Source organism: Engraulis encrasicolus, chromosome 23 (assembly GCF_034702125.1).
Source record: "Engraulis encrasicolus isolate BLACKSEA-1 chromosome 23, IST_EnEncr_1.0, whole genome shotgun sequence".
NCBI lineage: Eukaryota > Metazoa > Chordata > Actinopteri > Clupeiformes > Engraulidae > Engraulis > Engraulis encrasicolus.
The window spans coordinates 32,856,711-32,874,260 of NC_085879.1; the positions used below are offsets into that span (position 1 = coordinate 32,856,711).

At 42.4% G+C, this 17,550-nt stretch overlaps 1 protein-coding gene across 1 annotated transcript; it reads left to right on the forward strand.

Moving 5' to 3' along the window:
* The first annotated feature begins 317 nt into the window (after positions 1-317).
* syvn1 (synovial apoptosis inhibitor 1, synoviolin) lies at positions 318-17,457 on the forward strand. The gene is made up of 16 exons (XM_063190197.1): positions 318-547; positions 1,501-1,645; positions 2,086-2,178; positions 2,380-2,532; positions 2,891-2,939; positions 4,137-4,240; positions 4,719-4,845; positions 6,067-6,166; positions 6,942-7,007; positions 7,258-7,374; positions 8,336-8,493; positions 8,953-9,135; positions 9,889-10,032; positions 10,682-10,865; positions 14,847-14,992; positions 16,498-17,457. The coding sequence occupies exons 2-16, from the start codon at positions 1,511-1,513 to the stop codon at positions 16,689-16,691; spliced, it is 1,953 nt and encodes a 650-aa protein (XP_063046267.1). The 5' UTR covers positions 318-547; positions 1,501-1,510; the 3' UTR covers positions 16,692-17,457.
* The last annotated feature ends 93 nt before the right edge of the window (positions 17,458-17,550 follow it).

Consider the following 17,550-nt stretch of genomic DNA (forward strand, 5'->3'; position numbering starts at 1 on the left):
AAATGTATTATGTTCTTGCATTGAATGTATATCAATCTATGTTAGTAATAGCCTGTGTTCTTGACATGTAGGCCTACTATACATATATAATATAATTTACAGTTAACGTGTTGTAGAGTAGATTTCAACGTGCTAAATAAAAGGAGATAATCATGATGCAATGTCAGAAAGGGATACAAATACTTATCTGTATGTGTATTATAACAAATATAGTACAATAGAAAGCGATTATTAAACAATGAATTCGCAGAAGTAGGCTATCATATTCACCGCCACCCCTCGCGCTTTTGCACTTGGATCATCCCGGAAGTGAGGTGGCCTTTCTGTTGAACAAGCGAAAGATAAACACGTAGGCTATCCGAATTCAGAAAGGTGAATATGGTTTAGATAAAAATGACAGTGAGTTGAGCTAGATTTGGTAATAGCCCGATTTGCACCTTGCAGTGTTAAACGGAACCCAGAACAGCTCGTCGCTGAGAATTTCCTCTGCACATTTGTGCGAAGGGTGGTTTTGTTTCTGGGGAGATCTGCATTAGCGACAGAGTCGGTAAGACCACTGCCTACCTAGCTACCCAGCTAGCTTAGCTTTGACCTGTCGCAATCTTTCACACATTTATGTCTATCTGTCTATGAGCAACAGGAGAAATAGTACATGGTAACGGAGGATATAATACTTCTATCAACGAAACACAACCGTCAACTCGCACGTTAGCATGCTTGCTACTTCCAGTCAAAGAGGATCCTGTTCAGCAGTTGTCACATTCATTGCTAGATGCTATGCAGAGGACCATGGTTATCCTATCATTGTTTTGCAGCTTTCGTTGTATGTTTACACTGATACGCCCTTTATGCGTCGGGTGTTAACTGTCCTGTCACTGTTATATGCGCAATCAGGGGGCACACCTGTTGTCATGTTTTCACACCAATTATAAATGGATATCCAGTGTCAGCTTGCTAACCCAGTCAAGGCACCATGCTGTGCATATCAATAAACGCCCAGCTCTATAACAGCAACCTCCAAACTCTGCTTGGCTGAGTTGGCCGATGTGTCTTAAGAACATGTTTTTAGTTTTCTGTAGATAAGGGAGGTGATGTAAGCAGTGCCCAAAATGGTGTGAGTGCCTTTGGCCGAACTTCCTGCACAGGTGGTGACAGCTGTGGCAGTGGATTGCTTGTTTACGTTTGTTATAAAACACACTAACCATCTGGCCTAGTCTGTAATATCCTGATCAATAGTATGAGAGCAGGGTTTTTGATGCATATTCAAACCGTCCTAATAATATTTTTTGCCTCTACTGTATTCAAGTATGCGTTATGTGTCTGATCTCTACTGCATTGTGTAATGGAGATGTAGTGTAATGTGGATGTATGCAGTCATGTTTGATCTGTGCAATGTGTATGTTGTTAGACAGACACCTTAATTTACTTCGAGATTAAAAGGGTATCTCTACTCCAATACAATACTGTACTAATCACCACTGGTGTTCCTCTTTCCTTCAGCCCTCTGCACATGATGGTGCGAGCAGCCCTGGTCACCGCCACCAGTCTGGTGTTGACGGCGGCGGTGGTGGCCCATGCCTACGTACTCAAGCACCAGTTCTACCCCACGGTGGTGTACCTCACCAAGAGCAGTCCCAGCATGGCTGTAAGTCCCACTTCCCTTTCCAAATCGAAATAAGAAGCGGTTGCCAAGCAGAGCAAGCAAGCTAAACACAGTTTTAAGTGTCAGTGTTGAGAACCTTTACAAAAGCATCCAAGGTAAAGGAGTGGTTGCGTTGTCTGGATAAACAGCTAGAAAAGGGTTCTCAAGTCTGTGATATAATTATTCAGCAACAGTTCTGGAAATGTAAGAAGGCAAGCAAGAGAAACAAACAGAATTGAAGAAGAATGTCATTCGTTTGACAACAGTGATTTCTTTATAGCGGTACTCTTTTTTTTTCAGCAGCTGGAGACTTTCAAAATGTCAGTCTTTTCATTTGTACTGATGTTTGTGTTTGCTTGGGAAAATGTGTGAAATATAATAGTTTTAAGACTATGTATCACTACTATTAACATATCGTATTTTCCACATTCTTTACCTACCAGGTTCTGTACATCCAGGCTTTTGTATTGGTTTTCCTGTTGGGCAAATTCATGCGAAAAGTCTTCTTTGGGCAACTGCGGGCTGCTGAGATGGAGGTAACTGATTAAACTAAATTGCATTATCTTTTTAATTTTTTACACCCATCAACATATTTAATATTTTTATACTCACAGTAGTAGTTTATGATACGAGGTTTGTTATTTCACATGGATTGAAATACTTAAAGAAAAACATGCCGTGAAATTCAGATTTGAATTGATCACCACGTTTTCTGTTTTTCCTTCTCCCCATTTTAGCACCTGATTGAGCGGTCGTGGTACGCGGTCACAGAAACGTGCCTGGCCTTCACCGTGTTCCGAGATGATTTCTCGCCCCGATTTGTAGCCCTCTTCACATTGTTGCTATTCCTCAAGTGCTTCCACTGGCTGGCGGAGGACAGGGTCGACTTTGTGAGTAACAGCCGAGTACTTCTGAGTAGAGCTGTAACGATACACTCAACTCCGATTCTGTTTGTATCACGATTTTTAACTTACGGTTTGATACACCCCACGATTTTTACAATCTTAAGCTTGGAAGCACCATCAGATCATATCATGTGGTTGTTATCTGTAATGAAGAGTAACAGAACTTTGATGGGGCATATCACGATACTGCCTTCTTGCATCACAATATAGTATCGTGACTCACTGTATCACAATTTCTCGGTTCGGTACAACATCGTTACAGCCCTACTTTCAAAGACAATAATTTACAACTTCAGTTGAGAGAGCTTCAGTTAACCTGCTGAATGCAAATTATTACTTGCAGATGGAGAGGAGTCCGAACATCTCTTGGCTGTTCCACTTCAGAGTGCTGTGTGAGTGTTTCGACATTGTTTAACATTTCTACGGTGTCTCTAATCTCTACGGTATAACTTGCGAGAGAAAACCATTCATGCATAGTCATAAGGGTGACAGTCAGCAGTCGTAGCCTCTTACTGCAGATGGACCCGTCCACAGGCCTATTTATATTTTCTGAAAACAGTCAACTACATCATAACAGCATTGCTATGACAATGCTGAGAGAGGAACCGATTAAGCCTTGGTCATCTCCATTTTGGTGACAGTAAGGTGATAGCAGAGGCTCTGTGCTAAGGTGAATAACTGGCACTGTATGGAAACTTTGTCTCTTCCTGTTTTCAAGTGAAACTTGTGTCATCTGGCCAGCGTGCCAGTGCACAAGCCAAATGCAAATAATCCAGTGTGCACCTGTTGTGTTGTTCGACAGTTAATGGCTTAACCAACACCAGTCATTGTTTTATGTAGATTTGTATTTGGCATAGAAACTCAATGGGAGTATGACATGCTGTGAAATTTGAGAGCACAGAACTGAGTCTCCTTTGCATCCCGTTGAGAGAACGTATTAATTTGACAATACACAACGAGACCACGACAATCAGATCAGGGTACAATTGGCTTTCGCGAAAGGAGAGAGAGAGAGAGAGAGAGAGAGAGAGAGAGAGAGAGAGAGAGAGAGAGAGAGAGAGAGAGAGAGAGAGAGAGAGAGAGAGAGAGAGAGAGAGAGAGAGAGAGAGAGAGAGAGAGAGAGAGAGAGAGAGAGAGAGAGAGAAGAGAGAGAGAGAGAGATGGTGGTTTTTAATGAGACACAAAGGAAAGGAAAACCACAGGAAAATCATGGGTCGCACGGGTCAGTGGAGAGAATAACTCTTCTATGCTTCTTATCAGAGGCAGCCCTAACTATGGACCCTCCTACGCTGAGTTCCCTGGTAAAAACGTCAAAAGAAGCAGAATGTAACAGTATATATAAGCAAATATAAAAGTAAATATAACACTAAGTCTTTGCTACTGATTATAATTATTTCTGCAACCGTCTCGTCTACATGAACCTCCTGAAAATATACTGTACGACAAGAGACTGAGATTCTCCCCTGCGCGCACCCGTGCGTGCCTGCATACCTGCGTGTGCGTGTGTATTGTGATTTATTAATTTGTTGACCTGCTTCCTGTTGTGTCTCTTGTCTGATATGGCTGGGCTGACCTGTATTGTGGTGCAGCTCTGATGGGGCTGCTGGGAGTTCTGGACTTCCTGTTTGTGAACCATGCTTGCCACAGCATCATCACCAGGGGAGCCTCAGTCCAGCTGGTCTTTGGATTTGAGGTACACTGACAAATACACTTGTAGTTATTTACGTTTGAACACGCCGTTAATATGTTATACAGTTGAACGACTTGAAATTATCATAAAATTAAAGGCCGTCTACTCAATATGATACTCAATTGGCTTGTGTATGATGGCGATACAAGCATCATGAGAAGAGCTCTTGTTTAAAAATGTTTTAGCAAGGCTAATAGATCGTCATTGTGCAATACTACCCTACGAAGGCAACATGCAGTAGCTACATATTTTGTCACAATTGAGATTAGACTGAAAGAATTCTGAACACCTCCTTTATTTTGTGCGTCCCATTTTAGAGATTGCTGTGTCAAATTTGCAGTAATATCCAACCTAATACAGTACCAATAGTTTTTTTTCTCAGTTTCAATGTTGGCGTAGTTACTGCAATTTGCCTTTGTAGGGCAGAATATTCCGGCTGTATGTTTGTGACTATCTACTGTTTTTCTTCTACTATCTACAGTATGCAATCCTGATGACCATGGTTCTCACAACTTTCATCAAATACATGCTTCACACGATTGACCTTCAGAGTGAGAATCCGTGGGACAACAAGGCAGTTTATATGCTGTACACCGATCTCTTCACTGGTAAGAGTCTCCCGTTGCGCCTCTTTCTTTGAGTTCTCGTAGCGTTCCAAAGCTCGCCGCCTTAACCCATTGATGTCGAATGCTGCGTAGTGCAGCATCGACCCAGGCGCTGGAAGCTGCCTGGACACAGCATTCAGGATAGTGGTGTCAACAATGATCGATTCGGCGATCCGAATCGATGCGGGGCATGGACGATCCAGAATCGATCCGGCAAGTTCCAGAATCGATCCGACAATTTTTTAAAGTTTCTATTTCTTCCATGGATATTTCGGGAGCAAATGAATGTTAAATTAAATAAAAGCACTTCAAAACATTGCAAGACTGATACAGACTGATACAGAAAACAGCCAATAAATTGTTGCTCAGTATCTGACTACTTGTATTGCTTCATCATGGCTGATTAAACATTTGCTTTGCATTCAGTAGAAATGTAATGCATTGCAATGCATTGTAGAATTGAATTGGATCGGATCGGATCGGATTGGATCTAATAGAATAGAATCGGATCTACTACCTCCCGAATCGTGATCGAATCGGATCGTGAGGGCAGTGCCGATCCACACCACTAATTCAGGATCATGAGATTTGTGATTTAAAAAAAAAAAAAAAAATAGTTGGTATGTCAGAGCTGAATGAACACATTCACAAGATGAGGGTCACATCCATAAGACGAGTGTCTTCGCTTTTAAACGCTACTTGTTTCATGATTTTATGTGCTTCAGATGCTGAGATTTCTTTCTTTTTTCTTCAGGTTTTCATAGGTTGAGGGCACTTTTTCCCAAAAATGGCATTTAGCAAGTGCAGGTGCTTTAGGCATCAATGGGTTAATCACAAGTTATTCAATAGTGAAATGAGTCATTAAAAGGTGAACAATGACTTTCCGGAATATTCTGCGATTCACGGGTTGAAATCTCCACTGGAATGGATAACGGTCCTAAACAAACATCTCAAAATACACTTGCCACAAGAAAATCTGACTTCATGTCCTTCAATAGACATGATTCATTGCACTGACTGCTGGCATGCCAGGACGAAAAACACGACAGTTTTATGACTGTGTAGATTTTAACTGAAATTCAGGCATCTCGACAGGCATACTTAAAGAACTGATCTTTTAAGAAAGCCGAACTGTGATGTAACTTAATATAATGTAATATTTGCTGTACTCACTTTATGTGACTAACATGATTATCTCCATATTTACTTACCTCTACTCCCCAGGCTTCATTAAGGTGCTGCTGTACATGGCCTTCATGACCATCATGATCAAAGTGCACACCTTCCCCCTGTTCGCCATCCGGCCCATGTATCTCGCCATGAGGTAGGACACCTGTTGGGTATTCCACGAACATGGTTAAGTGATAAGCCTGGCTAAGTTAACCTACAGGAAGTGGTAAACCTGCTAAAAGATAGTAGCCCACATTTGTCATTTAGGTAAGGAAAAATGGACTCCAGCCTCTTCTATTAGATCAGTGGTTCCCAACCTTTTTCTTCAGGGACCCATGTTTTTACCATTGTAAGCTTTGGTGACCCAACTGCGCGAGCGCCTGCACGAGAGGGAGTCACATGATACCCTCTGTTTCCTGCGAAAACTAATTTTTGTCATTTTATTCCTCAATTCGTCTTCGGTCAAATATAGAATAAATGTTTAATATCACTAACATTGTGTTGATTCTATGCATATATTAGTTAAATGCTTTGTCATTTATTCAACATGGGTTATATACGATATTTAAAATTAAACCCCATAAAATCAAGAGGGCTTCGCGACCCCCCGTGGATCTTTGGCGACCCACAGGTTGGGTCTCGACCCATAGGTTGGGAACCACTGTATTAGATGATTTACCACTATCACACGGTTAACTTTACCTGGTTTACTACTTAGCCAGGTTCTTGACAAATTCATGATCTGTGCCTTTGCTCGTTACCATCGATATACTGGAAGACGTCACCTCTTTATGTGAAACCTTTCCTGCAGTCTTGCAGTCCTCAAAATTATTGTTTGCATGGATGGGGTTGGCAAAGTTTGGGTATTTCAATGTTTTCAATGGCATGCTTTGATAGTTTTGTTCAATAATTTGCCTTTTGTGTTTCAGGCAATTCAAGAAGGCTGTAACTGATGCCATAATGTCCAGGAGAGCCATCCGCAATATGAACACACTGTGAGTAGTACTAATAATAACGTTCTCATTTCTCAACACCACAAATATCTTAGATAAGGACAAGACATCTTTCAAACTTGGAGCTTGGCTAGACCTATTCTTGGAGCTTGAAGTTAAACTTGACATGTCAAACTCCAAGAACCAAGTCCAGTTGCTTACCTCTAATCTCTGTTGATGGCTATGATCGGGATGAATGAGCATCATCACATATACATCATATTTATGCATGTTTTTTATGTCGCCTCACCAGCTATCCCGATGCCACTCCTGAAGACCTCCAGATCTCGGATAACGTGTGCATCATCTGCAGAGAGGAGATGGTGACCGGAGCCAAGAAACTGCCCTGCAACCACATCTTCCACTCCAGGTGGCGTACCAATATCAGGACAAGCACAATGATGTATAAAAAAGGCACACAAGGCATGAAACATTGGAATTGGACCAGACACTGATATGAAATTAGAATGGCAGATAAAAGTTATAATATAAATGCAGATACTTGTTATGATTAAGTCATTGGTCCTCTGAGTAAATATTGTAAAAGGAAAAACTAACATACGCACTCACACACAAACACACTCAGGTGCACACACTATTTAATGTAACTTTTCTGTGCTTTCGAAATGGCACCCCTCATAAGGTTGAATTGAAGGAAAGGGACGTACGGTGTTCCTCCATTCCAGAACTTATGCGATTCTCTTATCCTCTGACTTTTGCCATTTATTTATAGTGTAAGCCCTAAAATACCTCTTCCACATGGTTTTATGGTACATTTGCTGTAGATGTTTTTGAATTATTAGTAGTGTTGATAAATATTAACGTGTATAAACCTCTAGGTTATTTATGATCATAAATTATGGTTCTAACTTCTGTGGCATGGCATGCATATATTAATGGGCGAGAAAAGCAATATGCTGTAGCCAGACTGATAGGTGAGCCCCAATATAGTGGGAGATCAGCATACTACTGATTGAGTAGTGAGGTAATGTCTATTTCTTTCTTTTCTTTCTTTCTTTCTTTCTTTCTTTCTTTCTTTCTTTCTTTCTTTCTTTCTTTCTTTCTCTCTTTCTTTCTTTCTCTCTTTCTTTCTCTCTTTCTTTCCCACTATGTCTCTCTCTTTCTTCCTGTCTGTCTCTCTCTCTCTCTCTCTCTCTCTCTCTCTCTCTCTCTCTCTCTCTCTCTCTCTCTCTCTCTCTCTCTCACACACACTTTCTCTCTCTGTCTCTCGCCCTGCCTCTGTCTCTCTCTCTCTTTCTGTCTTTCTTTCTTGATTTCTTTCTTTTTTTCTTTCTTCCTGTCTCTCTCTGCCTCTCTCTCTCTCTCTGTAGCTGCCTGCGCTCCTGGTTCCAGAGGCAGCAGACGTGCCCCACGTGCCGCATGGACGTCTTGAGAGCCTCGCAGCCCAATCAGACGCCGGCCCCGCCCCCTGCGCAGGCACCTCCCCCCGCCCCACCTGCACACCCTCAGGTGCCCGTACCTGGCCAAGGTGAGCATCAACACCTGCCTTATGACCTGTAACTCATACTTGTCATTTACGCCACTAGGCCAAGGTGAGCATCAACACCTGTATAATGAGGACCAGTAACTCAAACATGTCATTTACACCACTACATTGGTCAGCCCACTTGGCTATTAGGAAGGTTGGGTCACAGTGTAGGTCTGTGAATCTTGTTCATGACTGGTATGCAATTTGTGTCTTTGACACCTGCAAAACCACCGTTCCCGTTGAAAAGTCCTGAAAATATGGTGCCTTTTGCCTTTCACAGTGCATTACAAACATCAATGTCAGTAACTACACATTAATGCTCAGTTGCATTCAGCAATACATCAATAGGCCAATGATGAAGTCCAAAACAAGACTGCATTACCAATGGGGTTTTAGCCTCCGGGCTTATACCACTAATCTCAGCATACTTATTCCTTCCTTTCTTCCTTCCTTCCACAGTTGCCCCAGGGATGATGCCTCACTTCCCCCCAGGGCTCTTCCCTTTCTGGGGACCGTTCCCCGGGGCCGCCCCTCCTCCTCCTCCCCCTGGTGCTCCTGGGGCCCAGGCTGCTGCCGCAGACACCCCACAGACCACCGCCAGCTCCAACTCCACTGCCAGCACTACCCAGGCTCAGGCACAAGGTGAGAAGAAGGACAACAAGTCTTGATAAAACCTTACTTGATGCCAGCGTCATACGCATTACATGATATTGTCATAACAGTGTCATGACAGAATGATGGACGAGTCATGAACATAAATGCTTTATGGTCATGAAAAGCTGTCAATGTTCGGGTTCGGTCTTTACCATAACCAAATGCAACTCGATGGCAACAGTCATAAAATGTTTGACAGTGACATACTGTTAATGACACGTGCATGACTTTATTACGACACTATCATGTCATATTATAATGCTGGCACCATCTCCAGATCCACTGCCATCACTACCCAGGCCCAAGCACAAGGTGAGAAGAAGGGCAACAAGGGTCCCGTCCATGATTCCAACTCCCGTCCTCGACCTGTGCTTGTGGCCTCGCGCTTTGCTGACGCCCCGCCTCTGTGGAGAAAACAGAGACAATTGCCGTGGTGGTTTTTAATAACGTGCTGGGTTTCCCGTTTTAGACAGAGATGCGTTGGCCCTGCTTTGCATATTTCAAAGATGGGTCTAATGATGTGGTGGGTTTCTCTTTTTTAGGCAACGGTAGTACACCAGCCCTGCCTGACATAATACAAAGCTGTGTTTTAGACAGAGATGCAGTACGTTGGCCCTGCTTTGCTTTGTTACGCACAGACACTCAGTGTAGCCATATGAATTTCAATGCATTCAGGCAATACTAGTAAAAATACACATTTTTTAAAATTAATTCTGTGGTGTGGTGGTTTGTCTTTGTTAGGCAATGGTACGTCGGCCCAGGCTAACGCGGATGCCGCCGGCGCTGGAGTCCCCGGAGCTGCCCTGCCTGGTTTCCCCTTCAGCTTCCCCCCTCCACCGTTCCCCTCTGCCCCATGGCTGCCCATGCCACCACCACCACCCTTCAGTAAGTGGCCCGCCGGGAAGGGAAAATGTATCTGCTCTATGTCCTTAAACAAATACTTAATTGTGCAACACAAATTGTTCACACAATTTGCTGAAATGGGTATCACTAGATGAAAAGATGACTTTCGTCTTCAAATGATATGCAGTTTAGATAGATAAATAGCTAGGTGTACCTTATGTTTTTGGTTTGTCTGTCTGTCTGTTTGTTTGTCTGTCTGTCAGAAGGATAACTCAAAAAGTTATGAACAGATTTTGATGAAATTTTGTGGAGTTGTTGGAAATGACAAAAGGAACAAGTGATTTAACTTTTGGTCATGATCCGAATACAGATCCAGATTCTTCACCATTGCGGGATAGGGCAAGTTTTGACATTCCAGTCTCTAACTCCACAAAAACAAGGCAGAAAGACCTGAAAAAAATGATGGTGAAAAACACCATCAAATGTTCTATCAAACAGCTTCCTTGGCGGAGGTCTGCACTCTCTGAGTGCATTTCTAGTTTAGTAATAGCCTTTGTTGTAACAAACATTCCATGTTTCCTCCCTGGCCAGCATGTTGGACATGGAGCTGGAGCAGGAGGGTGGTCTCTGTACAGCATACTTTCTGTATCTTTCAAGTCAACAAACTCTCCATGTTTCTCTTGTTCACCAGTGTCGTCGATGCCCCCTCCTCCTGCCTCCTTGGCCAGCATGTCTGACACCGAGCTGCGTGAGCTGGAGCAGGAGGGTCGGCGTGGGCTGGAGGCCCGGCTGCAGTGCCTCCACAACATCCACACGCTGCTGGACGCCGCCATGCTCAACATCCACCACTACCTCACCACCGTAGCCACGCTCAGGTAATGCACTACAATTGAATGCCCATCATGCTGGGGTATAGCAGTATAGTCCATGCCTGTGTTTTAATGGATCGCGTCTAGACTTCCTCACCAGGACTCTAAATTAACACACGTCAACCGATTAAATGCTGGTGAAATTTCAGTTTGGCTGGTAGAAAAGAAAGCTTATCAGCCACTTTGACTAATAGTGAGTGCACGTGTCGCTAGTATGATTAAAACCATTGACTTAACTGAATTTAGTTCAAATGTCATGAGCCTGAATGTTGCGTAATGCAGCTCCAGGCGCCAGGGCCAATGTTGCGGAACGCAACACCAGGCATCAATGGGTTAAGATCTACTAGACAAATGGCTAATGATGAATAAAGTTCATTTATAGCACCATAGCCGCCCTCATTAAAAAAAATGCACTATAATGGTGGAGGATAGCAGTATAGTCCCTATGCTGCAGTGTAGCACTGCAAGCTGTAGTTTTAAACATAAATAAATATTTAAAAAAAAACCTTATTATCCACCCCTATCTCACCACCCTAGCCACTCTCACATCTTCAGTCAATTGGTCCATGGGTTGGTTGTTATTTATAAGCAAACAAGATAATGTGATGTCACACACCACCACCCCATCCCAACCTATGAATCACCTTTTCAAAAACCCTTGATTGTCATCATCTGGCTCAGAGCCATCTATAGGAAGAGTTACAGCGGTGCAGGTCACGCTGTGAAAAATGGTGACAAAATGTTGTCCATATATGGTCAAACACGGCCAAGCCGGTTTTGCAGTCTTCACAAGGTTCTGGACATAGCGTTCGTTTCCATAGAGTATCATTGAGGATTCATTAGGGAATTCATGGTCATTTTGCATTCGCTCCAAATAAGTAAAAAGTTGGAGTAATCACTTTGAGTGCGGTAGTTTTTGCACCGTCAGTGTTGAGAGCTTCTTACCTCGCTTAACTGTACTGCCCCAGTATTACTGTGTCCTGCACAGTGTGAACTTTGGACCTTGTTCAGTCATTTGTTCATTTGTGATCTTTTCAATTTCACTCCCATGTATATACACACTATGGCTGTGGCACGCTCTACTTCTACATGCCTTTGGCCAACTTCTGTAGTTTGTAGAGCACGTGCTTTACAATTAAAATTCACTGGTCTTGACAAAAGGGTCGACACAATACTTCTTCAGGAGAAACCTAAGAAACGACAATTCACCCTGATTGTATATCTGTGATTTTAATTTCTTTGCTGCTTGAAAACATCTAGCCGGCCTATTTTTGGACGGATGGAAATTAGCATTTGTGCTATAATCTGGCGCATTTACATATATGTTTTGTATGTATATGTTCATTAATGTGCAATGTCCTGAAAAATAAATGAAAGTAAAGTAGGTGAAGTAAAATAATTGGACAGATTAAACCAGGTCATTTGGAATATGCAGCAACACTGGCTTGTAGCTCTGGAATACAGGTTGCCCATCATGGGTTATAACCAGGACTCTAAATTAACTTTTTCCATCATCAGCCAAAATGGCTAATAGTAATAGATATTCATCGTACTAGCCAAACACACCCTCACTAATGGGCCAAAGTGGCTAGTTAAGTTTTCTTCTCTACTAGCCAAAACAGTTTTTTAACCGGAATTTGGCTGGTTGGCAGGTATTCATTTAGAGTTCTGGTTATAACTGCTTCTTATGTGTTCTGCTCTGTGGTCAGTCCTGCTCTGCCTAACGGTAGGGACACATATTTTTTATTTACATGCATGCCTTTTGCTTCTGTAGTGGGTTTTATTTCTTTTGTTACTAACAGTCTGTTTTATTTTAAAGTCTATTGCTTGTAAACATCTAGCCTGCCTATTGGACACCAGGTGGAAATTAGCCCTTGGGCTACAATCTGGCATGTTTACATATACAGTCCCAGGAAAAAGTTTGTACACCCTTTGAAATTTCTTACATTTTTGTCAAAATTGGTCATAAAACATGGTCTGATCTTCCCGGAAATCACAAGAAGGAACAACCAGAGTCTACTTTAACTAAATCAACCTAAACATTTACAAATGTTCATATTTTCATTGGCCATAATATGTAAACATTCACAGGACAGCAAGGCATAAGTAAGTACACCCTTGCATTCAATAGGTTTTAACCCTAAGTTAGTCGCAATAACCTCAACCAGATGTTTCATGTAGTTGCAGATCAGATTAACAAAACAATCTGGATGTATCTGGTCTCCCTCTTCTTTAGAAAACTGCCTCTCGTCAGCAAGGTTTGTGGGATGTCTGGAGTGCATAGCTTTCTTGACTTCATGCCATATAATCTGAATTGTTTTTGTCAGTGCTTTGACTGGGCTATTCCAGAATGTGTATTTCATTATTATGAAGCCATTCTAAAGTTGATTTGCTTCTAAAGTATGGGTTGTTGTCACATTTCAGCACCCATCCTCTTGTGTGCTTCAACTGTGTGACAGACTACCTCATTTTTTTCTGTAAAATATCTCGATAAACTTCTGAGTTCATTGTTCCACTGATAATAGCAAACTGAAAAGGGCCTGAGGCAGCAAGGTAGCCGCATATAATGATGCTCCCGCCACCATACTCAAAGGTGGAGATGATGTTTTGGTGAAGGTGTGGTTCTCCAGTTTCCTCCAAACATGATATTGTGTGTTCGCCTGAACAATTCAACTTTGGTTTCAACGTTGGTCTACAGAATATTTTGCAGTAATTCTATGAAGCATATCAATGCTTTTTCGCAAACCTCAAAGGTGCAGCAATATTTTTTTGGACAGAAACTCCATTAATTTTAGATTGGCAGAATGAATCCCATTTTTAGCTATTCTTGGTTACATCTCCTCTTCTGAGTATGGTGACGGGAGCGTCATTATATGCGGCTACCTTGCTGCCTCAGGCCCTTGACAGTTTGCTATCATCAGTGGAAACAATGACTCAAGTTTATTGTGATATTTTACAGAAAACAACGTGAGGTCTGTCACAAAGTTGAAGCACACAAGAGTATGGGTCCTGAAATGTGACAACAACCCATACTTTAGAAGCAAATCGACTTTAGAATGGCTTCATAATAATGAAATACACATTCTGAAATAGCCCAGTCAAAGCCCTGACAAAAAAATAATTGAGATTATATGACATGAAGTCAAGAAAGCTATGCACTCCAGACATCCCACAAACCTTGCTGACGAGAGGCAGTTCTCTAAAGAAGAGGGAGACAAGATACAAACAGATTGTTTTGTTAATCTGATCTGCAACTACAGGACAAGTCTGGTCGATTATATTTCAACTAAATGAGGGTTAAAACCTACTTAATGCAAGGGTGTACTTACTTATGCCCTGCTCTCCTGTGAATGTTATGGTCTTATGACCAATAAAAATATTATAACATGTAAATGTTTGGGTGGAATTAATTAAAGCAGACTCTGATTGTTCCTTCTTGAGATTTCCGGGAAGATCAGACCATGTTTTATGATCAATTTTGACAGAAATGTAAGAAATTTCAAAGGGTGTACAAACTTTTTCCTGGGACTGTATGTACATGTATGTATGTTCATTAATGTGCAATGTCCTGAAGAAATAAAGTAAAGTAAAGTAAAGTAAAGTAAAGTACACACGAATTTGCGAACTTTGCAATTCATTCCTATGAGAGAGGCGAAAGCAAGCGAAGCGAAATTATTAAAGAAAGTTTAATGTTATGCAAATGAGGAGCAAATTCGCCTGCCGCGGCCCAATCAAATCAACAACATAACTGTTCCATCCCATTTGATTCGCTGCGACGAACTGATGACGGTTAGATTTCGCCTCTCTTCGCTTCGCTTGCTTCGCCTCCTATGTGTCCCTACCGTAAGGCTGGTGCTGCCGCTGGAGCTGAAGCTGATACTGTGCTCCTTCCACTTCCTGCTTTACTGGTCTACATGTACTGTACTTTATGCAAATATAAGCATTGACATTAAACTGTGTTTTTTGTGTGTTCTGTTGTGTATCCAGTCCTCCTCGGCCCGAGGCTGGTGGTGCCGCTGCTGCTGGTGCTGAGGCTGCAGAGGCCAGTGCTCCCTCCACGTCCTCCTCTGCTGACACCAACACCACGTGCACCGCCGCAGCAACCTCCACCCAGGACACGCCTGCTCAGAGCTGTGAGTACCACATGCTTACGTTTCAATCTTAAAAGGAGAATTCTGCCTTTAAAAAAAAAAAAAAACCCTTCCAACCACCGTCCCAAAAGTTATTACGGAGTTATAAGGTGTCTGCTGATGTTGCATAACTTCAGGGATGATATTTGAAGCATGCTAAGGCATTTCAAAACGTAAATGGCCCCATTAGAGTGCCCAAGATCTTGGAAAGGGCCGAACAAACAAACAAAAAGTCCTGCGTCGACAGGTACTGACAAGCCAAGGGTATGAGGAAATTCTCCTTTAAGTCTTGATCTGAAGTATTATCAAGATGATCATGGCCATGTCATTTCATTTGGCAGCACAAGGGGGAGCCAGCAAAAAAAAGCACATTCAATCAACTGCCATGTTCTTCACTCATAGACCTCCACTGAGCCATGTTAAAATGACTACATTCAGCGTGAATGATTCAGGTTGTCTCCAAAAGCGAAAATGTTATTTTCCTCCTTTTTAGCGCAAAAATGATGTATTGCAATAAGCTGCCTAGGACAATATCAGAGTCGTCTCGTAAAAGTACCTCTTCTCACTCACTTCAAAATGCCAACAGTCATGCCCCAATAGACGTTATGTATAGCTATTTAAAGTAGGAATTGCACTGCTCCCTAAACTTTATACAGTATGTCCACATATTATACATTAAAATTATGATGTTTGACACGGATCTCGGTCATGGAGCCTCATGTATATCTTGGTGTGGAACAATACTTTCAAAAATAGGACACATTCACAATCTGCAATAATTAAGCAGTTATGATTCATAATCGTGCATTTTCTGATACATTTCTTACTTGACATTGACATTCATAAATCCTTCAACCTCCCTTTACTACTACCTACCAGTGACATTCTATTTAGAAGTAAGGAATTCTTTGCTACTACTTCTTTACAGTGAAGTGAAAGTGAAAATTCCCACTGGCACTGGGAAAATCCCATCGTCATTGTTATACAGCACCACAGTGGGCCGTGCACAAAATCAAATTGCACACCTCGCCCAAAGAGGGTGGAGTAATAAAGAGGCTTCGAAACCCGCCCACCCAATGCAAAAGTGTGTGCTCAAGTTGGGTCTCCTAAGGGGGCGTTGTCCCCTCCTTCTTCTTCTATTTTTGAGGTGTTTGCATGAGAAGTGCGCTACCGCCATCTATAGTGCAAAGGGGACTCCATTAATTCTCAACCTGAGGACTCCGAAGGTCTCCTGACCGAAGGTCTCCTAAAGGGGCGTTCACCCGATAGAAAGTGGATACCAGAAATGAACTAGAATGACTTATCTCTGTCTAGAATATCTCTGCCTCGCCTGTTCTTGTTAGAGTTATTTTCACTTTTGTTACCTGCACTGCCAGAGGAGGTATTGCAATGACCCTGTCTGTCTGTCTGTAGTGTTTTGGGTCGCCAAAACACACGTCACGTAAATCAAGTATTGATCAGATTGCTACGATATGACTGATGTGCTCTTCTTCCTCTTCCTTCGACAGCTGAGCCAGTGTTGGGAGCCACAGGTTTCTCTCCCCCAGACTCCACCACCACGGCCGAGGAGAGGAAGATGGAGGGAGCAACAGGGGGAGCAGAAGAGGTACTAGAAGGGGCGGAGGACGAGGATGGGGAGCCCAACGCTGCAGAGCTCAGGAGGAGACGTCTCCGCAAGTTGGAGAACGCCCCTGACCACTGATGAGAAGAAACCTCGCATTGACCACTACGCTGGACGATCAACTTTTATCACAAAAGACTGTAGTCAACCGAATTTAATCATATTTTTTCCCTCTCCCTTCTCGTGCTGTGGGTTTTTACGAGGCCCAATCGACAAGGGGAACAGACTTAAATGAGAAGGAGATGAAGTGATGGACTCTACTCGATCTGCATTGTTGTGCACATAAATCGATGAATGGATAGGTTGGGGAGGGCAGTGTAGTGTTGCGGATGTCAAAACACTCCTTTCTGCCTATGGAAAAGTTGTGTGCCATGTACGATTGCGTCGCCAACAGAGGGTGCTCTACTTGTGCTGTAGGGCGAACCAAAACCAGGCAGCCAACCATGGCCAACTTTTTTTTCACTCTTGAAATGATTAAGTTTGGGTAGGGTTGTTTTTTGTATGCTTTTTTTTGTTGTTGTTTCAGAATACTTTGATTTATTTTTTTTCTCTCTTGTTTAGAATGTTACAGCTGCAGCGACTGGAGGGGCGGGGGGAAGCGAAGTCTATTTTAGCTACAGCCATTTGTGTCCTTAAAATTGGCCTTAGGAATTCCTATGTTTATATCTTCAGTGTATTGTCTGCCCTTTTGAGAGAGGGAAGAGCATTTTTGTTGTTGTCTGTGGGTTGAATGACGAGACAAGGACGTGTGAGCTAATTTAAAATGTACATACTGTATAAAGAGTATTAGTAATCGCATCTGTACATACTGAAGAAGAGTAAATAATTCAAATTAAACGTTGCTTGACTTCAACTGCAAATGGGGCGTGTTGTCTGTGCCGTTTGGGTCTTTTGCATGTAGACAATTTTTATGGTTTGTGACAAAATACAGTGTATGTAC